Genomic DNA, 22,912 nt, shown 5'->3' with positions numbered 1-22,912 from the left:
CTGTGGTGAACTCATCTGTGGTGAACTCCTCTGTGGTGAACTCCTCTGTGGTGAACCCTTCTGTGGTGAACTCCTCTGTGGTGAACCCATCTGTGGTGAACTTCTCTGTGGTGAACCCTTCTGTGGTGAACCCTTCTGTGGTGAACTCCTCTGTGGTGAACTCCTCTGTGGTGAACTCCTCTGTGGTGAACCCCTCTGTGGTGAACTCCTCTGTGGTTAACCCCTCTGTGGTGAACCCCTCTGTGGTGAACCCTTCTGTGGTGAACCCCTCTCTGTCATCCATCCCTATTATCCACCGTTCTCGTTATTTTAGCGTTAATTACAGTTTTTTACAATCACTTTGGCACTAATTTCGGAACCATGATGTCATTTTTCAAAACTCTAGACACAAAACTCACAACCAATGATCAAAATGCTAATTTTTCAAAACTAACACTTTTTCCAATTGCTTGGATACAATACACATAAAGCTAAGATCATTTGTTCATTGAACTAAAATCACCTGTTCAAATTGACACAACTTAACATCAAAGTATTACCATTTCAAAATGAAATTCACACATTACATCTGAGATGACTGTCTATTCATTTCATTACAATGATCTAACTATTAATTGATACAACTGCTCAAAATGATAACTGTTGCATTACTCTTAATGCATAGTTTTATGGAAACTGACAAACAATATTCAATGTTTAGATCATGAAAGTTTCAGGATAACGAGATCCATTGACACCAATTACCATGGAACATGAACCAAATGGACTATATTATCTATGGATGTAATATTTCATCATCATTCTTTATCAGACACTGTTTCTATGGTCCCATGTACCACTTTTCCAGACCATGTTTTCAGATTTATTAGGTACACCTATTTAGTACTGGGTAGGACCCCCTTTTGCCTCCACAACAGCCTGAATTATTCACGGTGTTGTACGTTAAGAGATGCCCTTCTGCACACCACTGTTTTAAACAGCTGTTATTTGAGCATTTGCGGCCTTTCTGTTAGCTTGAATGAGTCTGGACATTCTCCTCTGACCTCTCTCATTAACAAGGTGTTTTGCCCACAGAACTGCCGCTCACTGAATGTGTTTTGTTTATCGCACCATTCTCTGTAAACTCTAGAGACTGTAGTGCATAAAAATCCCAGGAAGGCAGCTGTTTCTGAGATGTTGGAATCACCATGTGTGGCATCAACAATCATTCCACGGTCAAAGTTGCTAAGATTACGCATCTTGCCCGTTCTAATGTTTGGTCGAACAACATCTTAAGCTCTCTACTCTATATATTGAGTTGCAGGCAGCCACATGATTCGCTGTTCGAATGTAACCTTCCTTGATGGGCTAAATCAGGTCTGTAGAGCTGATGTCATGACCTATGTCATTGTGTGGGATAATGTCAGGTTCCACCATGCTCAAATGGTGCAAGCATGGTTTCAGGCCCATCCACAGTTTACCACCCTGTACTTACCCCCATACTCTCCTTTCCTTAACCCGATTGAGGAATTTTTCTCCACATGGAGGTGGAAGGTATATGATAGGCGCCCTCACGAACAAGCCACCCTTCTCCAGGCCATGGATGACGCATGCAATGACATCACGGCAGACCAGTGTCAGGCCTGGATTCGCCATGGCGGAAGATTCTTCCCAAGATGTTTGGCTAATGAAAACATCCATTCTGATGTGGATGTGAACCTGTGGCCAAATCCACAAGACAGGGTTGATGGAAATATAGAAGTACAGTAATCAACCATTTGTTTTGCTTTTTACAGTGAGCCAGGTGAGGAACACTGCAGTTGACCTTTAACTGTTTTTTCTTTTTTTGTAGCTAATTATTTTTGCTTTGATTCAAAGAAACCTATGTTGTGATTTTATTGTATTTCATCAATAAATTTCATATTTTGTTCAATGATTCCACTGTGCCTGTAGTATTCTCTCTACTAGTCCTTTTACAGTGATGTATTTACGTGTAGTAGCATAATGAAACATGTATCACATATTTTGTACTACAATATTTAATGATTGTACGAACAACTACACAGTGAAACTATCGGTATCTTGTGTGTGGGTGATCTAAATGAATGTTTCTATGGTATTTCATGATAAATGAGTTATTTGAACCAATGCAAGGTTTTTTTAAAGATATGAATGCACATTGCAATGTTTTGAACATTGGACAGCCTGTGTTACAAGCGATGACCGTTTTGAGTTTTGTGTCTAGAGTTTTGAAAAATGACCACAAGGTTCTGAAATGAGTGCCAAAGTGATTGTTAAAAACTGTAATAGTGATGAGTGTGGTGGCTGGTCAATGCAGCCCTGCCTACTTCCTGCTGTGATTAATACATCTAAGATCAACAATAACACAGTTCATTAATGAGACTGCCTCCCCTGTCTGTCCCCATTCGTCTCTGTCTCTCTCCCTGTGTGTGTGTGTGTGTGTGTGTGTGTGTGTGTGTGTGTGTGTGTGTGTGTGTGTGTGTGTGTGTGTGTGTGTGTGTGTGCGCGTGCGTGCGTGCGTGCGTGCGTGCGTGCGTGCGTGCGTGCGTGCGTGCGTGCGTGCGTGCGTGTGTGTGTTGGTGTGTGTGTGTGTGTGTGGTGTGTGTGTGCCTGCTTTCCCTGTCTCTCCTTTCTGTTTCATCCTGCTCCTCACTCAAACACCTCTTCAGTTCTCTCCCGTATCCTTTTTATTCAACGTTTCTCCCCCCTCCTCCTCCGTTTCTCCCCCCTCCTCCTCCGTCCACTCTCCCAGCTTGTAGTCCCTCTATCTCCCTGTTGTGTTAGGGTGGGAAATGGGACGCTGCGTGTGGCTAATAAAGCTGTCCTACAGGTCTAGCCAGGTAGTGGAGGAGTAATGTCTCATGGTGGATCTGCTGTGTCTCCTCTCAGGTCATCTCACCTCTGTTACTCAGACAAATCCCCCTCTTTAAGAAGAGAGGCTGGCTGCTTTGTCTGCTGATGAAAGGTGACAAGCCCATTCTAATAACTAGTTTCTACAGGAAATAGAAGGAGGGCAGCAGTTGTTAAAGAGTTCCCAGGTTAAGGTGTTCCTGTCTGGGTATTACTGGCCAGGAGAGTCCCTCGCCGATGACGACAACAGCCTATCAGATGTATTACTGGCCAGGAGAGTCCCTCCCCCATGTCGACAACAGCCTATCAGATGTATTACTGGCCAGGAGAGTCCCTCGCCCAATGTCGACAACAGCCTATCAGCTGTATTACTGGCCAGGAGAGTCCCTCGCCCAATGTCGACAACAGCCTATCAGCTGTATTACTGGCCAGGAGAGTCCCTCCCCTGTGGCGACAACAGCCTATCAGCTGTATTACTGGCCAGGAGAGTCCCTCCCCTGTGGCGACAACAGCCTATCAGATGTATTACTGGCCAGGAGAGTCCCTCCCCCATGTCGACAACAGCCTATCAGATGTATTACTGGCCTGGAGAGTCCCTCCCCCATGGCGACAACAGCCTATCAGATGTATTACTGGCCTGGAGAGTCCCTCCCCGATGACGACAACAGCCTATCAGATGTATTACTGGCCTGGAGAGTCCCTCCCCCATGGCGACAACAGCCTATCAGATGTATTACTGGCCTGGAGAGTCCCTCCCCGATGGCGACAACAGCCTATCAGATGTATTACTGGCCTGGAGAGTCCCTCCCCGATGGCAACAACAGCCTATCAGATGTATTACTGGCCTGAAGAGTCCCTCCCCCATGGCGACAACAGCCTATCAGATGTATTACTGGCCTGGAGAGTCCCTCCCCCATGGCGACAACAGCCTATCAGATGTATTACTGGCCTGGAGAGTCCCTCCCCCATGGCGACAACAGCCTATCAGATGTATTACTGGCCTGGAGAGTCCCTCCCCGATGGCGACAACAGCCTATCAGATGTATTACTGGCCTGGAGAGTCCCTCCCCGATGGCGACAACAGCCTATCAGATGTATTACTGGCCTGGAGAGTCCCTCCCCCATGGCGACAACAGTTGGAAGCCTTAGGTTTTTAACTCAGCATCTGATTTTTGGTTCTGTTCTATGTAATGTATCAGTTTCATCATTTTGTAATACAGAGTGGTCTGATATGGACTCTGACACCTGCAGTTGATTGTGTCTATTGTTGTCTTTGTGTGCCTTAATATACTGTCCATGTGTATGTATAGTATGTGTTATGTGTATGTATAGTATGTGTTGTAGTAATGTCATAATAACCTCTTGTCTGTGCTCCCCAGTGCGTACATCAACAAGGCCAGTGATTCGTCGGAGCAGGTGACTCTGATTGAGACAGCGCTGTCCTCTCCAGAGGGGCTGGCTGTTGACTGGGTCCATAACAACATCTACTGGACCGACTCCGGAGATAAGACCATCTCCGTCGCCACGGGAGATGGCAAGAAGAGGAAGGTCCTGATCGACACTGAGCTGAGCGAACCACGGGCCATCGCTGTGGACCCCCGACAAGGGTGAGAGATCAGAGGGAGGGAGGGATGGGACTGGGGAGTTAGGGGGAGGGTGGGTTAGTGTTGGGAGAAGGTGAGGGAGGAAGTGAGTGAGTGAAGTAAAAAATAAGGGACAGATTGTGTGTATGTGAGAGAGGGAGATAAAGAGAGCGAGAAAGAAAGAAAGAGAGCAAGAGAGAGAGAGAGAGAGGTTGGGAGAAGGAGTAAGACAGGATGACTATCCATGATGCATCACATTATGTGTTGCCTATCTGGTCAAAACACTGAAACAGGTCAGAACACTGAAACAGATCAGAACACTGAAACAGGTCATAACACCGAAACAGGTTAGAATACTGAAACAGGTCAGAACACCGAAACAGGTTAGAACACAGAAACATGTCAGAACACTGAAACAGGTCAGAACACCGAAACAGGTTAGAACACTGAAACAGGTCAGAACACAGAAACATGTCAGAACACTGAAACAGGTTCGAACACAGAAACAGGCCTGAACACTGAAACAGATCAGAACACTGAAACAGGCCTGAATACTGAAACAGGTCAGAACACTGAAACAAGTCAGAACACTGAAACAGGTTAGAACACTGAAACAGGTCAGAACACAGAAACCGGTCAGAACACTGAAACAGCTCAGAACACTGAAACAGGTCAGAACACTGAAACAGATCAGAACACTGAAACAGATCAGAACACTGGGGCGGCAGGTAGACTAGTAACCGAAAGGTTGCAAGATTGAATCCCCGAGCTGACAAGGTAAAAAAAACTGTCGTTATGCCCCTGAACAAGGCAGTTAACCCACTGTTCCTAGGGCGTCATTGTAAATAAGAATGTGTTCATAACTGACTTGCCTCATTAAATAAAGGTAAATAAACAACCAACTGAAACAGATCCTCTCATCATATTGCCCTCCCTCTCTTCCTGTCAGACGTAGCTGTAGGCATCAATAGCATCTATCTAGTCTCTCAACTCTGTCAACACTTAAGCTCCTCCCATCTCCCTGGCTCTCCCTGACAACTCTATTCCCCAGTGCCTTCTTTCCACAACATTACTGAGCCAGACGAGCATGAAACATGCAAATGAGCCCAACCCAACGTAGGTTTGGTTCCTCAGTACAGGGAAAGAAGACAATGTTAGCTATCTGTCCCCGCTGGTCTGTATACTACCTGTCTGCTTGCCTGCCTGCCTGGCTGGCTGGCTGCCTGGCTGGCTGGCCTATTTCTATCATGGAGGTAGAACATGAAGAGTTCTGCTGCCTGGGAGATATGTACACAGTTGGCATTTGGCTCAGTAGTGCAGATGGAAGGTTTGGTTTACTTTTAAACCATTTACATATTTGTCGGAGATTCTTTCCTACAGTCTCAGGTAAGGTTGTGTTGCTGAAAGTCACCTAATAGCACATCTCTCTCTGTCTCTGTCTCTCTGTCTCTCTCTCTCTGTCTCTCTCTCTGTCTCTCTCTCTCTCTCTCTCTCTCTCTCTCTCTGTCTCTCTCTGTTTCTGTCTCTCTGTCTCTCTCTCTCTCTGTCTCTCTCTCTGTCTCTCTGTCTCTCTGTCTCTCTCTCTCTGTCTCTCTCTCTCTCTCTCTCTGTCTCTATCTCTCTCTGTCTCTCTCTCTGTCTCTCTGTGTCTCTCTGTCTCTCTCTGTCTCTGTCTCTGTCTCTCTCTCTGTCTCTCTGTGTCTCTCTGTCGCTCTCTGTCTCTCTCTCTCTCTTTCCATACTGTGGGCTACATATCCTCACTATGTGATTATTGTAGCTATTGTTCAATGTAAATCCCTTTACTCTCCTGTAGGTTTATGTACTGGTCTGACTGGGGGACCCAGGCGAAGATAGAGAAGGCTGGCATGAACGGAGTGGACCGCCAAGTACTGGTGTCAGAGAGGATCGAATGGCCCAACGGCATCACTCTGGGTAAGACTGGCACTGGGGAGGGAGGGAGGGAGGGAGGGAGGGAGGGAGGGAGGGAGGGAGGGAGGGAGGGAGGGGGGGAGGGGGGAGGGAGGGAAGGAAGGAAGGAAGGAAGGAAGGAAGGAAGGAAGGAAGGAAGGAAGGAAGGAAGGAAGGAGAGCTACATGATGAGAGTAGAGAGAGAGGCTGAAGGGAAAGGAGGACAGAGAGACTGAAGGGAAAGGAGGACAGAGAGAGGCTGAAGGGAAAGGAAGACAGAGAGACTGAAGGGAAAGGAGGACAGAGAGACCGAAGGGAAAGGAGGACAGAGAGAGGCTGAAGGGAAAGGAGGACAGAGAGAGGCTGAAGGGAAAGGAGGACAGAGAGACTGAAGGGAAAGGAGGACAGAGAGAGAGACTGAAGGGAAAGGAGGACAGAGAGACTGAAGGGAAAGGAGGACAGAGAGAGACTGAAGGGAAAGGAGGACAGAGAGACTGAAGGGAAAGGAGGACAGAGAGACTGAAGGGAAAGGAGGACAGAGAGACTGAAGGGAAAGGAGGACAGAGAGAGACTGAAGGGAAAGGAGTACAGAGAGACTGAAGGGAAAGGAGGACAGAGAGACTGAAGGGAAAGGAAGACAGAGAGAGAGACTGAAGGGAAAGGAAGACAGAGAGACTGAGGGGAAAGGAGGACAGAGAGACTGAAGGGAAAGGAGGACAGAGAGACTGAAGGGAAAGGAGGACAGAGAGACTGAAGGGAAAGGAGGACAGAGAGACTGAGGGGAAAATAGGACAGAGAGACTGAAGGGAAAGGAAGACAGAGAGACTGAAGGGAAAGGAGGACAGAGAGACTGAAGGGAAAGGAAGACAGAGAGACTGAAGGGAAAGGAGGACAGAGAGACTGAAGGGAAATGAGGACAGAGAGAGAGACTGAAGGGAAAGGAGGACAGAGAGACTGAAGGGAAAGGAGGACAGAGAGACTGAAGGGAAAGGAAGACAGAGAGACTGAAGGGAAAGGAGGACAGAGAGAGACTGAAGGGAAAGGAGGACAGAGAGACTGAAGGGAAAGGAGGACAGAGAGACTGAATGGAAAGGAGGACAGAGAGACTGAAGGGAAAGGAAGACAGAGAGAGACTGAAGGGAAAGGAGGACAGAGAGACTGAAGGGAAAGGAAGACAGAGAGACTGAAGGGAAAGGAGGACAGAGAGACTGAAGGGAAAGGAGGACAGAGAGAGAGACTGAAGGGAAAGGAGGACAGAGAGACTGAAGGGAAAGGAGGACAGAGAGACTGAAGGGAAAGGAAGACAGAGAGACTGAAGGGAAAGGAGGACAGAGAGACTGAAGGGAAAGGAGGACAGAGAGAGACTGAAGGGAAAGGAAGACAGAGAGACTGAAAGGAAAGGAGGACAGAGAGAGACTGAAGGGAAAGGAGGACAGAGAGAGACTGAAGGGAAAGGAGGACAGAGAGACTGAAGGGAAAGGAGGACAGAGAGACTGAAGGAAAAGATGGACAGAGAGAGACTGAAGGGAAAGGAGGACAGAGAGAGAGAAGCGATAAGAGAGAAAGAAAGATAACAATGTAGAATAAAATTGTCTGTCACATAGTTGTGAGTGAGTCAGTCAGTCAGTCAGTCAGTCAGTCAGTCAGTCAGTCAGTCAGTCAGTCAGTGTGGCTCTGTCATCAATCAGCCTGTAGTTTGTTCTTTCAGCAGAGCTGGGAACGAAGTGGCCCAAGCTGTGTCATCAATACCCCAATCATCCTCCCCTCCATTCGTCCACCCTTCCATCCCTCTTAACCTGTGTCAATTTCACTCCTTTCTGTGTCCATGGCTGATGATGAGATGCAGAACGACAGAGCAGAGAGAGACAGAGAACGACAGAGCAGAGAGAGAGAGAGAACGACAGAGCAGAGAGAGAGACAGAGAACGACAGAGCAGAGAGAGAGACAGAGAACGACAGAGCAGAGAGAGAGACAGAGAACGACAGAGCAGAGAGAGAGAGAGAACGACAGAGCAGAGAGAGAGACAGAGAACGACAGAGCAGAGAGAGAGACAGAGAACGACAGAGCAGAGAGAGAGACAGAGAACGACAGAGCAGAGAGAGACAGAGAACGACAGAGCAGAGAGAGAGACAGAGAACGACAGAGCAGAGAGAGAGACAGAGAACGACAGAGCAGAGAGAGAGACAGAGAACGACAGAGCAGAGAGAGAGACAGAGAACGACAGAGCAGAGAGAGACAGAGAACGACAGAGCAGAGAGAGAGACAGAGAACGACAGAGCAGAGAGGGAGACAGAGAACGACAGAGCAGAGAGAGAGACAGAGAACGACAGAGCAGAGAGAGAGACAGAGAACGACAGAGCAGAGAGAGAGAGAGAACGACAGAGCAGAGAGAGAGACAGAGAACGACAGAGCAGAGAGAGAGACAGAGAACGACAGAGCAGAGAGAGAGACAGAGAACGACAGAGCAGAGAGAGAGAGAACGACAGAGCAGAGAGAGAGACAGAGAACGACAGAGCAGAGAGGGAGACAGAGAACGACAGAGCAGAGAGAGAGACAGAGAACGACAGAGCAGAGAGAGAGACAGAGAACGACAGAGCAGAGAGAGAGACAGAGAACGACAGAGCAGAGAGAGAGACAGAGAACGACAGAGCAGAGAGAGAGACAGAGAACGACAGAGCAGAGAGAGAGAGAGAACGACAGAGCAGAGAGAGAGACAGAGAACGACAGAGAGAGAGACAGAGAACGACAGAGCAGAGAGAGACAGAGAACGACAGAGCAGAGAGAGAGACAGAGAACGACAGAGCAGAGAGAGAGACAGAGAACGACAGAGCAGAGAGAGAGACAGAGAACGACAGAGCAGAGAGAGACAGAGAACGACAGAGCAGAGAGAGAGACAGAGAACGACAGAGCAGAGAGGGAGACAGAGAACGACAGAGCAGAGAGAGAGAGAGAACGACAGAGCAGAGAGAGAGAGAGAACGACAGAGCAGAGAGAGAGACAGAGAACGACAGAGCAGAGAGAGAGACAGAGAACGGCAGAGAGAGAGAGAGAACGACAGAGCAGAGAGAGAGACAGAGAACGACAGAGCAGAGAGGGAGACAGAGAACGACAGAGCAGAGAGAGAGACAGAGAACGACAGAGCAGAGAGAGAGACAGAGAACGACAGAGCAGAGAGAGAGACAGAGCAGAGAGAGAGACAGAGAACGACAGAGCAGAGAGAGAGACAGAGAACGACAGAGCAGAGAGAGAGAGAACGACAGAGAGAGAGACAGAGAACGACAGAGCAGAGAGGGAGACAGAGAACGACAGAGCAGAGAGAGAGACAGAGAACGACAGAGCAGAGAGAGAGACAGAGAACGACAGAGCAGAGAGAGACAGAGAACGACAGAGCAGAGAGAGAGACAGAGAATGACAGAGCAGAGAGAGACACAGAGAACGACAGAGCCGAGAGAGAGACAGAGAACGACAGAGCCGAGAGAGAGACAGAACGACAGAGCAGGGAGAGAGAGAGAGAGTGACAGAGCAGGGAGAGAGAGAGAGGGACAGAGTGACAGAGCAGGGCGAGAGAGAGAACAACAGAGCAAGGAGAGAGGGAGAGAGTGACAGAGCAGGGCAAGAGAGAGAACAACAGAGCAAGGAGGGAGAGAGAGAGTGACAGAGCAGGGCGAGAGAGAGAACGACAGAGCAGAGAGAGAGACAGAGAATGACAGAGCAGGGAGAGAGAGAGAGAACGACAGAGCAGAGAGAGAGAGAGATAGAGAGAGTGACAGAGCAGGGCGAGAGAGAGAGAACGACAGAGCAGAGAGAGAGAGAGATAGAGAGAGTGACAGAGCAGGGCGAGAGAGAGAGAACGACAGAGCAGAGAGAGAGAGAGATAGAGAGAGTGACAGAGCAGGGTGAGAGAGAGAGAGCGACAGAGCAGAGAGAGAGAGAGATAGAGAGAGTGACAGAGCAGGGCGAGAGAGAGCGACAGAGCAGAGAGAGAGAGAGATAGAGAGAGTGACAGAGCAGGGCGAGAGAGAGAACGCGACAGAGCAGAGAGAGAGAGAGATAGAGTGACAGAGCAGGGAGAGAGAGAGAACAACAGAGCAAGGAGAGAGAGATGGATGTGGAATTGAGGTGTCGCCAGCTAGGGTTACATCTGTATGAAAACAAATGATGTTGAGAGTTAGAGGAGCGAGAGAGAGAGAAAATAACACTGGCTGGCTAATATGGTTTCTCAAAAAAAAAAAGAGGGGATTATTTTCCCCTTTTCATCGATTTGACAGCCAGCAGACAGACAGCGCAGGTTAGAATGGTTGATAGTATGAGTGGCTGAGTGGAGAGAGGTGAGGTTGTGAATGAATAAAACTGTTTCCTGATTCAGTCCCTACAGCTGTGTTACTACAACAGTGTTTACTGTCTGACCTGCTTATTCACTTCCATAGCAACTGATCTAGACAGCCTATCAACTGCACACCTACACACAGTCCATTGACATAACTTGATATTAGCTTGAGGTCAGGTTAGATTAAGTGCCAGGCTCAAGTACCCAGTTAAATAAAGGTTAAATACAAGGTTTTGTAGTATTCCCCATGTGGAGATTGAACCAGCAACCGTCTGATCACTATTGTATTGAGTCTAACTGGAGGGCTTGTCTGACAAAGAGGATTGATCTTCTACTGGACCAGAACCATCCACTCTCTGTCTATACCTTTTCTTGTTCACTTCTGAAGAAGTGTTGTACCGTACATTAACCTGACCTCCATCGCTCTCTCCTCTTCCTTCCATTCCTTTCTTTCTCTCTCTCCCTCCCCCTCTCTCCCATCCCTCTCCCCCTCTCTCCCCCCTCTCCCTGTCTCAGACCTATCCAACAGGCGTCTGTACTGGGTGGACTCTAAGCTGCACCTGCTCTCCAGCATCGACCTGAACGGTGACAACCGCAAAGTGCTGCTCTTTTCCCAGGACCACCTGGGGCACCCCTTCGCTCTCACCGTCTTCGAGGTAAGGAGGGGAAAGACATGGGGGGAGGAGGGGTGAAGGGTGGGAGACACAGAGGAGGGAGGATGTGGGGGGAGCAGGACGGGATGGAGAGAGGGGAGGGGAACAGGACGGGATGGAGAGAGGGAAGGGGAACAGGATGAGATGGAGAGAGGGGAGGGGAACAGGACGGGATGGAGAGAGGGGAGGGGAACAGGATGGGATGGAGAGAGGGGAGGGGAACAGGATGGGATGGAGAGAGGGGAGGGGAACAGGATGGGATGGAGAGAGGGGAGGGGAACAGGACGGGATGGAGAGAGGGAAGGGGAACAGGATGAGATGGAGAGAGGGGAGGGGAACAGGACGGGATGGAGAGAGGGGAGGGGAACAGGATGGGATGGAGAGAGGGGAGGGGAACAGGATGGGATGGAGAGAGGGGAGGGGAACAGGATGGGATGGAGAGAGGGGAGGGGAACAGGATGGGATGGAGAGTGAAGGAGAGAGGGGAGGGGAACAGGATGGGATGGAGAGTGAAGAAGAGAGGGGAGGGGAACAGGATGGGATGGAGAGTGAAGAAGAGAGGGGAGGGTGACAGGATGGGATGGAGAGTGAAGGAGAGAGGGGAGGGTGACAGGATGGGATGGAGAGTGAAGGAGAGAGGGGAGGGTGACAGGATGGGATGGAGAGTGAAGGAGAGAGGGGAGGGGAACAGGATGGGATGGAGAGTGAAGAAGAGAGGGGAGGGTGACAGGATGGGATGGAGAGTGAAGGAGAGAGGGGAGGGGAACAGGATGGGATGGAGAGTGAAGAAGAGAGGGGAGGGGAACAGGATGGGATGGAGAGTGAAGGAGAGAGGGGAGGGTGACAGGATGGGATGGAGAGTGAAGAAGAGAGGGGAGGGTGACAGGATGGGATGGAGAGTGAAGGAGAGAGGGGAGGGTGACAGGATGGGATGGAGAGTGAAGAAGAGAGGGGAGGGTGACAGGATGGGATGGAGAGTGAAGGAGAGAGGGGAGGGGAACAGGATGGGATGGAGAGTGAAGGAGAGAGGGGAGGGTGACAGGATGGGATGGAGAGTGAAGGAGAGAGGGGAGGGGAACAGGATGGGATGGAGAGTGAAGGAGAGAGGGGAGGGTGACAGGATGGGATGGAGAGTGAAGGAGAGAGGGGAGGGTGACAGGATGGGATGGAGAGTGAAGGAGAGAGGGGAGGGAGCCGGATGGGATGGGATGGAGAGTGAAGGAGAGAGGGGAGGGGAGGGGAGGGGAACAGGATGGGGTTGGAGCGTGAAGGAGAGAGGGGAGGGGAACAGGATGGGATGGAGAGAGAAGGAGAGAGGGGAGGGGAACAGGATGGGATGGAGAGTGAAGGAGAGAGGGGAGGGGAGCCGGATGGGATGGAGAGTGAAGGAGAGAGGGGAGGGGAACAGGATGGGATGGAGAGAGGGGAGGGGAGCAGGATGGGATGGAGAGTGAAGGAGAGAGAGGAGGGGAGGGGATGGAGAGAGAAGGAGAGAGGGGAGGGGACCAGAATGGGATGGAGAGAGAAGAAGAGAGGGGAGGGGAACAGGATGGAGAGTGAAGGAGAGAGGGGAGGGGAACAGGATGGGATGGAGAGTGAAGGAGAGAGGGGAGGGGAGCCAGATGGGATGGAGAGTGAAGGAGAGAGGGGAGGGGAACAGGATGGGATGGAGAGAGGGGAGGGGAGCAGGATGGGATGAGAGTGAAGGAGAGAGGGGAGGGGAACAGGATGGGATGGATAGTTTCACTTCTGTATATTATCTACTTCACTTGCTTTGGCAATGTTATCATATGTTTCCCATGCCAATAAAACCTCTTGAATTGAATTGAGAGAGGGGGAGACGGGGGAGGAGGGTGGAGGAGCAGGAGCAAGTAGAGGGAGAGATGGGCTGAGGAGGGAGTCGGGGTGGACAGCCACAGGGAGAGGGAAGAGGGGGAGAGGGCTGAGGAGGGAGTGGACAGCCACAGGGATAGGGAAGAGGGGGAGAGGGCTGAGGAGGGAGTGGACAGCCACAGGGAGAGGGAAGAGGGGGAGAGGGCTGAGGAGGGAGTAGACAGTCACAGGGAGAGGGAAGAGGGGGAGAGGGCTGAGGAGGAAGTAGACAGCCACAGGGAGAGGGAAGAGGGGGAGAGGGCTGAAGAGGGAGTAGACAGCCACAGGGAGAGGGAAGAGGAGGAGAGGGTGGAAGGAATCGCGTCACAGGTAGAGAAAGGAGAGTGTCAGAGGGGTAAGCAGGGAGAGCACAGTGGTGTGAGACTTTGACATGATACCGGTATTGTCTTTCAACAGCTGCGGTGTCAACGCCACAGGAAGAGCCTCTATGAGTCAGGCATGGTTGATTAGTGGTGTACAGAATCGATAGAGGGAGGGAAATGACCAATAAGAACTAAAGGAAGTAATAATGGGTATTGTAGAGTCAGAGGATTGGATGAGCTCTGGCTGCTCTAAGAACTACCAGTAGATCAGTGGTAATATGGTAGTGGTGGGGGGTGCACACAGAGGGGGACCTGGGGGCATTCTTTCAGTGGGGAAATCCATCATGTCCAGAGTGTGTGTGTGCCTGCCTGCATGCCTGCCTGCGTGCCTGCCTGCCTGCCTGCCTGACTGCGTGCCTGCCTGCCTGCCTGTCTGCCTGACTGCGTGCCTGCCTGACTGCGTGCCTGCCTGCCTGTCTGCCTGACTGCGTGCCTGCCTGTCTGCCTGACTGCGTGCCTGCCTGCCTGCCTGTCTGCCTGACTGCGTGCCTGCCTGACTGCCTGACTGCGTGCCTGCCTGCCTGCATGCCTGCCTGCGTGCCTGCCTGCCTGCCTGACTGCGTGCCTGCCTGCCTGCCTGTCTGCCTGACTGCGTGCCTGCCTGACTGCGTGCCTGCCTGCCTGTCTGCGTGCCTGCCTGACTGCGTGCCTGCCTGCCTGTCTGCCTGACTGCGTGCCTACCTGTCTGCCTGACTGCGTGCCTGCCTGCCTGCCTGCCTGCCTGTCTGCCTGTCTGCCTGCGTGTATATGTGTTAGAGAGACCACTGTCCCAGGCTCTGTGGGGCAGCAGTTATAACACTCTAGATGAATGGCCTCCAGCACTGTGTTCATTCTGCAGTAGCCAGTCAGGACCCAGCCTTTACAGTTCCTGTTGGTGGCCAGACCTGGCCATGGTCTTCAGTACCTCAGGGCCGTGGAGGATGGAGGGGTAGAGGGTCATACTTTACAGCCTAGCCCCCCACCGACAGGGCAGGATTCTCCACACGACCGCCCCCACCTCCACTCTCCTCCCTGGGGCCATCTTAGTTTTATTACTGTCTGCTGGGCTGGAGAGAGGGAGTGGGGCTGGAGAGAGGGAGTGGGGCTGGAGAGAGGGAGTGGGGCTGGAGAGTGGGAGTGGGGCTGGAGGGAGGGAGTGGGGCTGGAGGGAGGGAGTGGGGCTGGAGGGAGGGAGTGGGGCTGGGCTGGAGAGAGGGAGTGGGGCTGGACTGGAGGGAGGGAGTGGGGCTGGGCTGGAGGGAGGGAGTGGGGCTGGGCTGGAGAGAGGGAGTGGGGCTGGAGAGTGGGCTGGGCTGGAGAGAGGGAGTGGGGCTGGGCTGGAGAGAGCGAGTGGGGCTGGGCTGGAGGGAGGGAGTGGGGCTGGGCTGGAGAGAGGTAGTAGGGCTGGAGAGTGGGCTGGGCTGGAGAGAGGGAGTGGGGCTGGGCTGGAGAGAGCGAGTGGGGCTGGGCTGGAGAGAGGGAGTGGGGCTGGAGAGTGGGCTGGGCTGGAGAGAGGGAGTGGGGCTGGACTGGATTGAGGTAGTGGGGCTGGGCTGGAGAGAGGGAGGGAGTGGGGCTGGGCTGGAGGGAGGGAGTGGGGCTGGGCTGGAGGGAGGGAGGGAGGGAGTGGGGCTGGGCTGGAGGGAGGGAGGGAGTGGGGCTGGGCTGGGCTGGAGAGAGGGAGTGGGGCTGGAGAGAAGGAGTGGGGCTGGGGAGAAGGAGTGGGGCTGGGCTGGAGAGAGGGAATGGGGCTGGGCTGGAGAGAGGGAGTGGGGCTGGGCTGGAGAGAGGGAGTGGGGCTGGGCTGGAGAGGGAGTGGGGCTGGAGAGAAGGAGTGGGGCTGGGCTGGAGAGAGGGAGTGGGGCTGGGCTGGAGAGAGGGAGTGGGGCTGGGCTGGGCTGGAGAGAGGGAGTGGGGCTGGGCTGGGCTGGAGAGAGGGAGTGGGGCTGGGCTGGGCTGGAGAGAGGGAGTGGGGCTGGGCTGGGCTGGAGAGAGGGAGTGGGGCTGGGCTGGAGAGAGGGAGTGGGGCTGGGCTGGGCTGGAGAGAGGGAGTGGGGCTGGGCTGGAGAGAGGGAGTGGGGCTGGGCTGGAGAGAGGGAGCTGGGCTGGAGGGAGGGAGTGGGGCTGGGCTGCAAGGAGGGAGGGAGTGAGTTGGGCTGGGCTGGAGAGAGGTAGTAGGGCTGGAGAGAAGGAGTGGGGCTGGGCTGGAGAGAGGTAGTAGGGCTGGGCTGGAGGGAGGTAGTAGGGCTGGGCTGGAGGGAGTGAGTAGGGCTGGAGAGAAGGAGTGGGGCTGGGGAGAAGGAGTGGGGCTGGGCTGGAGAGAGGTAGTAGGGCTGGGCTGGAGGGAGGGAGTGGGGCTGGAGAGAGGGAGTGGGGCTGGGCTGGAGGGAGTGAGTAGGGCTGGGCTGGGCTGGAGAGAGGGAGTAGGGCTGGAGAAAGGGAGTGGAGAGGGAGTGGGGCTGGGCTGGAGAGAGGTAGTAGGGCTGGGCTGGAGGGAGGGAGTGGGGCTGGAGAGAGGGAATGGGGCTGGGCTGGAGAGAGAGGGTGGGGCTGGAGAGAAGGAGTGGGGCTGGGCTGGAGAGAGGGAGTGGGGCTGGGCTGGAGAGAGGGAGTGGGGCTGGGATGGAGAGAGGGATTGGGGCTGGGCTGGGCTGGAGAGAGGGAGTAGGGCTGGAGAAAGGGAGTGGAGAGGGAGTGGGGCTGGGCTGGAGAGAGGTAGTAGGGCTGGGCTGGAGGGAGGGAGTGGGGCTGGAGAGAGGGAATGGGGCTGGGCTGGAGAGAAGGAGTGGGGCTGGGCTGGAGAGAGGGAGTGGGGCTGGGCTGGAGAGAGGGAGTGGGGCTGGGATGGAGAGAGGGATTGGGGCTGGGATGGAGAGAGGGAGTGGGGCTGGAGAGAGGGAGTGGGGCTAGCCTGGCTGGGGGGAGGGAGTGGGGCTGTGCTGGATAGCGGGAGTGGGGTTGGGCTGGAGAGAGGGAGTGGGGCTGGGCTGCAGGGAGGGAGGGAGTGAGTTGGGCTGGGCTGGAGGGAGGGAGTGGGGCTGGGCTGGAGGGAGTGAGTAGGGCTGGAGAAAGGGAGTGGAGAGGGAGTGGGGCTGGGCTGGAGAGAGGGAGTGGGGCTGGGCTGGAGAGAGGGAGTGGGGCTGGGCTGGAGAGAGGGAATGGGGCTGGGCTGGAGGGAGGGAGTGGGGCTGGGCTGGAGAGAGGTAGTAGGGCTGGGCTGGAGGAGGGAGTGGGGCTGGAGAGAGGGAATGGGGCTGGGCTGGAGAGAGGGAATGGGGCTGGGCTGGAGAGAGAGAGTGGGGCTGGAGGGAAGGATTGGGGCTGGGCTGGAGAGAGGGAGTGGGCTGGGCTGGAGAGAGGGAGTTGGGCTGGGATGGAGAGAGGGATTGGGGCTGGGATGGAGAGAGGGAGTGGGGCTAGCCTGGCTGGAGAGAGGGAGTGGGGCTGGGCTGGAGAGAGGGAGTTGGGCTAGCCTGGCTGGAGAGAGGGAGTGGGGCTGGGATGGAGAGAGGTAGTTGGGCTAGCCTGGGCTGGAGAGAGGGAGTGGGGCTGGGCTGGGATGGAGAGAGGGAGTGGGGCTAGCCTGGGCTGGAGAGAGGGAGTGGGGCTGGGCTGGGATGGAGAGATGGAGTGGGGCTGGAGGAAGGGAGTGGGGTTGGGGTTGGAGAGAGGTAGTGGGGCTGGAGGAAGGGAGTGGGGTTGGGATGGAGAGAGGGAGTGGGGCTGGGCTGGGCTGGGATGGAGAGAGGGAGTGGGGCTGGAGGAAGGGAGTGGGGTTGGGGTTGGAGAGAGGTAGTGGGGCTGGGCTGGGATGGAGACAGGGAGTGGGGCTGGGATGGAGAGAGGGAGTGGGGCTGGAGGAAGGGAGTGGGGTTGGGGTTGGAGAGAGGTAGTGGGGCTGGGCTGGGATGGAGACAGGGAGTGGGGCTGGGATGGAGAGAGGGAGTGGGGCTGGAGGAAGGGAGTGGGGTTGGGGTTGGAGAGAGGTAGTGGGGCTGGGTTGACTCTGAGTAGATGGGCTGTGAGGGACTGATATCGGGGCTGACTGATTAGATGGAGTGCGAATGAGGGCTGAGCAGACAGTTAGACAGGGTAGATTGAGGGACTGACAGGTGTTGTGCTGGGGTGGATTGGAGATAATGTAAGGCAGATGAGTGCAATACCTCTTCCTAATCTGCTATTGTGGGTGTGTGAATGCACTCCTGGTCTAGACGGCTTACCTGAAAGAACCCGTAACCCTCCAGGCTTAGACGTAACTGTCACCTAGCTGACACCCTGCATAATGGATATCAGCCCTGCCTTACAGCTCATTGCACCTTTCCTATAGGGATGATGTCTATTCATTACATGACTAGAAGTGAGCAGAGCTGAGCTGATCCAGGACCAGTGTTGAGCGGTGGAGTGTCAGGGTAGGTAATGTTAAGGACTGATCAGGGTTAAGAGCCTGGGAGATTTGGCCGTCTCAGGGGTTAAGCCTGCAGATTTGAAAGACCCACCTTGATCTCACTGTTAGGCCCAGAGTGGTGTCTGTACACGGCTGCAATGCAGTATCTCTGCCCTATAAACGAAAAGAAGGAGTTGGGAAGGAGGAAGGGAGTGAAGGCGAGAGAGGGAGAGAGAAAGTACTTTAACTATTTGCACATCGTTACAACACTGTATATAGCCATAATATGATATTTGTGACCGACCACCATGATTCGGTCTTATGTTGCAACATTTGAAATTGAGACACAGAGCTACAAAATGGTATATCATACACTGCATTTGAGGAACAATGGGAAAGTAATTCTGCTTTGAGAGTTGATAAACTTGTAACCTCACTTTTGAGAAAATGGCCTTTGAATGTTCGGGTTAGGGGAGGGTTTGGCCAGCAGGGATGTCCTTGTCCCATCGCGCACTAGTGACTCCTGTGGCGGGACGGGCGCAGTGCACGCTGACACGGTAGCCAGGTGTTTCCTCTGACACATTGGTGTGGCTGGCTTCGGGGTTAAGTGGGCATTGTGGCAAGAAGCAGTGCGCTAGAGCAGTGTCTCCTGGTCTTAGTCTAGTCCTAGAGCAGTGTCTCCTGGTCTTAGTCTAGTCCTAGAGCAGTGTCTCCTGGTTGGGTCGTGTTTTGGAGGACGCACGGATCTCGACCTTCGCCTCTCCCGAGTCCGTACGGGAGTTGCAGCGATGAGACACGACTGTAACTACCAAGTGGATACCATGAAATTAGGGAGAAAAAGGGGTAAAGCAATATACACTGCTCAAAAAATAAAGGGAACACTAAAATAACACATCCTAGATCTGAATGAATGAAATATTCTTATTAAATACTTTTTTCTTTACATAGTTGAATGTGCTGACAACAAAATCACACAAAAATTATCAATGGAAATCAAATTTCCATTGGTCTGGATTTGGAGTCACACTCAAAATTAAAGTGGATAACCACACTACAGGCTGATCCAACTTTGATGTAATGTCCTTAAAACAAGTCAAAATGAGGCTCAGTAGTATGTGTGACCTCCACGTGCCTGTATGACCTCCCTACAACGCCTGGGCATGCTCCTGATGAGGTGGCGGATGGTCTCCTGAGGGATCTCCTTCCAGACCTGGACTAAAGCATCCGCCAACTCCTGGACAGTCTGTGGTGCAACGTGGCGTTGGTGGATGGAGCGAGACATGATGTCCCAGATGTGCTCAATTGGATTCAGGTCAGGGGAACGGGCGGGCCAGTCCATAGCATCAATGCCTTCCTCTTGCAGGAACTGCTGACACACTCCAGCCACATGAGGTCTAGCATTGTCTTGCATTAGGAGGAACCCAGGGCCAACCGCACCAGCATAAAGTCTCACAAGGGGTCTGAGGATCTCATCTCGGTACCTAATGGCAGTCAGGCTACCTCTGGCAAGCACATGGAGGGCTGTGCGGCCCCCCAAAGAAATGCCACCCCACACCATGACTGACCCACCGCCAAACCGGTCATGCTGGAGGATGTTGCAGGCAGCAGAACGTTCTCCACGGCGTCTCCAGACTCTGTCACGTCTGTCACATGTGCGTGTGAACCTGCTTTCATCTGTGAAGAGCACAGGGCGCCAGTGGCGAATTTGCCAATCTTGGTGTTCTCTGGCAAATGCCAAACGTCCTGCACGGTGTTGTGGCTGGAGTAAGCGCCTCGTGTGGCTGGAGTAAGCGCAACCCCCACCTGTGGACGTCGGGCCCTCATACCACCCTCATGGAGTCTGTTTCTGACCGTTTGAGCAGACACATGCACATTTGTGGCCTGCTGGAGGTCATTTTGCAGGGCTCTGGCAGTGCTCCTCCTGCTCCTCCTTGCACAAAGGCAGAGGTAGCGGTCCTTCTGCTGGGTTGTTGCCCTCCTACGGCCTCCTCCACGTCTCCTGATCTACTGGCCTGTCTCCTGGTAGCGCCTCCATGCTCTGGACACTACGCTGACAGACACAGCAAACCTTCTTGCCACAGCTCGCATTGATGTGCCATCCTGGATGAGCTGCACTACCTGAGCCACTTGTGTGGGTTGTAGACTCCGTCTCATGCTACCACTAGAGTGAAAGCACCGCCAGCATTCAAAAGTGACCAAAACATCAGCCAGGAAGCATAGGAACTGAGAAGTGGTCTGTGGTCACCACCTGCAGAACCACTCCTTTATTGGGGGTGTCTTGCTAATTGCCTATAATTTCCACCTTTTGTCTATTCCATTTGCACAACAGCATGTGAAATTTATTGTCAATCAGTGTTGATTCCTAAGTGGACAGTTTGATTTCACAGAAGTGTGATTGACTTGGAGTTACATTGTGTTGTTTAAGTGTTCCCTTTATTTTTTTGAGCAGTGTATATATACATTTGTCAGGAGGTTAGGAAGTGCAGCTCAGTTTCCACCTAATTTTGTTGGCAGTATACACATAGCCTGTCTTCTCTTATGAGCAAGGTCTGCCTACAGCGGACTTTCTCAATAGCAAGGCTATGCTCACTGAGTCTGTACATAGTCAAAGTTTTCCTTAAGTTTGGGTCATTCACAGTGGTCAGGTATTCTGCCACTGTTTTCTCTCTGTTTAGGGACAAATAGCATTCTAGTTTGCTCAGTTTTTTTGTTAATTCTTTCCAATGTGTCAAGTAATTATCTTTTTGTTTTCTCATGATTTGGTTGGGTCTAATTGTGTTACTGTCCTGGGGCTCTGTGGGGTCTGTTCGTGTTTGTGAACAGAGCCCCAGTACCAGCTTGGTTAGGGGATTCTTCTCCAGTTTCATCTCTCTGTAGGTGATGGCTTTGTTATGGAAGGTTTGGAAATCACTTCCTTTAGGTGGTTGTAGAATTTTATGTTCCTTTTTATGGATTTTGATAATTAGCGGGTATCGGCCTGATTCTGTTCTGCATGGATTATTTGTTTTACGATGTACACAGAGGATATTTTTGCAGAATTCTGTATGCGCTCTCAATTTGGTGTTTGTCCCATTTTGTGAATTCTTGGTTGGTGAGCGGACCCCAGACCTCACAACCATGAAGGGCAATGGGTTCTATAACTGATTTAAGTATTTTTTTGCCAGGTCCTGATTGGTATGTCAATTTTTATGTTCCTTTTGATGGCATGGAAGGCCGTTCTTGCCTTGTATCTCAGATCATCCACAGCTTTGTGGAAGTTACCTGTGGCGCTGATGTTTAGGCCGAGGTATGTATAGTTTTTTGTGTGCTCTAGGGCAAAGTTGTCTATTTGGAATTTGTATTTGTGGTCCTGGCAACTGGACCTTTTTTGTAACAACATTCTTTTTGTCTTACTGAGATTTACTGTCAGGGCCCAGGTCTGACAGAATCTGTGCAGAAGATCTAGGTGCTGCTGTAGGCCCTCCTTGGTTGGTGCTGCTGTAGGCCCTCCTTGGTTGGGGACAGAAGCACCAGATCATCATCAAACAATAGATATTTGACTTCAGATTTTTGAGGTTGAGGCCAGGTGTTGCAGACTGTTCCAGGGCCCTCGCCAATTCGTTGATATATATGTTGAAGAGGGTGGGGCTTAACCTGCATCACTGTTTCACCTCACGGCCCTGTGGAAAGAAATGTGTGTTTTTTGCCAATTTTAACCGCACACTTGTTGTTTGTATACATGGATTTGTTTGTATATATGAATTTTATAATGTTGTATGTTCCATCAATTTGTATAGCAGACCCTCATGCCAAATTGAGTCGAAAGCTTTTTTGAGATCAGCAAAGCATGAGAAGACTTTGCCTTTGTTTTGGTTTGTTTGTTTGTCAATTAGGGTGTGCAGGGTGAACACGTGGTCTGTCGTACGGTAATTTGGTAGAAAGCCAATTTGACATTTGCTCAGTACATTGTTTTCACTGATGAAATGTACGAGTCTGCTGTTAATGGTAATGCAGAGGATTTTACCAAGGTTGCTGTTGACGCATATCCCACGGTAGTTATTGGGGTCAAATTTGTCTTTACTTTTGTGGATTGGGGTAATCAGTCCTTGGTTCCAAATTTTGGGGAAGATGCCAGAGCTAAGGATGATGTTAAAGAGTTTAAATATAGCCAATTGGAATTTGTTGTCTGTATGTTTCATTGAGGATACCATCAACACCACATGCCTTTTTGGGTTGGAGGGTTTGTATTTTATCCTGTAATTCATTCAATGTAATTAGAGAATACAGTGGGTTCTGTTAGTCTTTAATAGTTGATTCTAAGAATTGTATTTGATCATGTATATGTTTTTGATGTTTGTTCTTTGTTATAGTGGTCTAAGGCACTGCATCTCAGTGCTAGAGGCGTCACTACAGACACCCTGGTTCGATCCAGGCTGTATCACAACCGGCTGTGATTGGGAGTCCCATAGGGTGGCCACAATTGGCCCAGCGTCGTCCGGGTTTGCCAGGTGTAGGCCATCATTGTAAATAATAATTTGTTCTTAACTGACTTGCCTAGTTAAATAAAGGTTAAATAAAAAAAGAACAAATATTTAGAATACGGCCAAAAATATTGGAGAAGTGGTTTATCCATACATCTCTATTTTGGATAGATAACTCTTTGTATTGTTGTTTGTTTAGTGTTTTCCAATTTTCCCAGAAGTGGTTAGAGTCTATGGATTCTTCAATTAAATTCTGACGTGCTGTTCCTTCTTTTTCCTTAATGTAATTCTGTATTGTTTTAGTGATTCACCATAGTGAATGCGTAGGCTCAGGTTTTCTGGGTCTCTATGTTTTTGGTTGGATAGGTTTCTCAATTTCTTTCTTAGGTTTTTGCATTCTTTTTCAAACCATTTGTCGTTGTTGTTCATTTTCTTTGGTTTTCTGTTTGACATTTTTAGATTTGATAGGGAAGCTTAGAGGTCAGATATTTTTCAGAGTTTTTCCTAGCCACC

At 51.6% G+C, this 22,912-nt stretch overlaps 1 protein-coding gene across 1 annotated transcript in view; it reads left to right on the top strand.

The window, feature by feature from the left end:
• LOC120054348 (low-density lipoprotein receptor-related protein 8-like) overlaps positions 1 to 22,912 on the top strand; it is a 338,426-nt gene that overhangs the window by 281,844 nt on the left and 33,670 nt on the right. Inside the window, exons 11-13 of the mRNA XM_039001759.1 lie at positions 4,230 to 4,457; positions 6,247 to 6,365; positions 11,185 to 11,324. Coding sequence (XP_038857687.1) covers positions 4,230 to 4,457; positions 6,247 to 6,365; positions 11,185 to 11,324 — 487 coding nt within the window. The remainder of the gene's footprint in view (positions 1 to 4,229; positions 4,458 to 6,246; positions 6,366 to 11,184; positions 11,325 to 22,912) is intronic.

Source organism: Salvelinus namaycush, chromosome 10, assembly GCF_016432855.1.
Source record: "Salvelinus namaycush isolate Seneca chromosome 10, SaNama_1.0, whole genome shotgun sequence".
Taxonomy (NCBI): Eukaryota; Metazoa; Chordata; class Actinopteri; order Salmoniformes; family Salmonidae; genus Salvelinus; species Salvelinus namaycush.
Note: the sequence above shows the minus strand (reverse complement) of the source record. Positions and strands in the feature narration are given on the sequence as shown.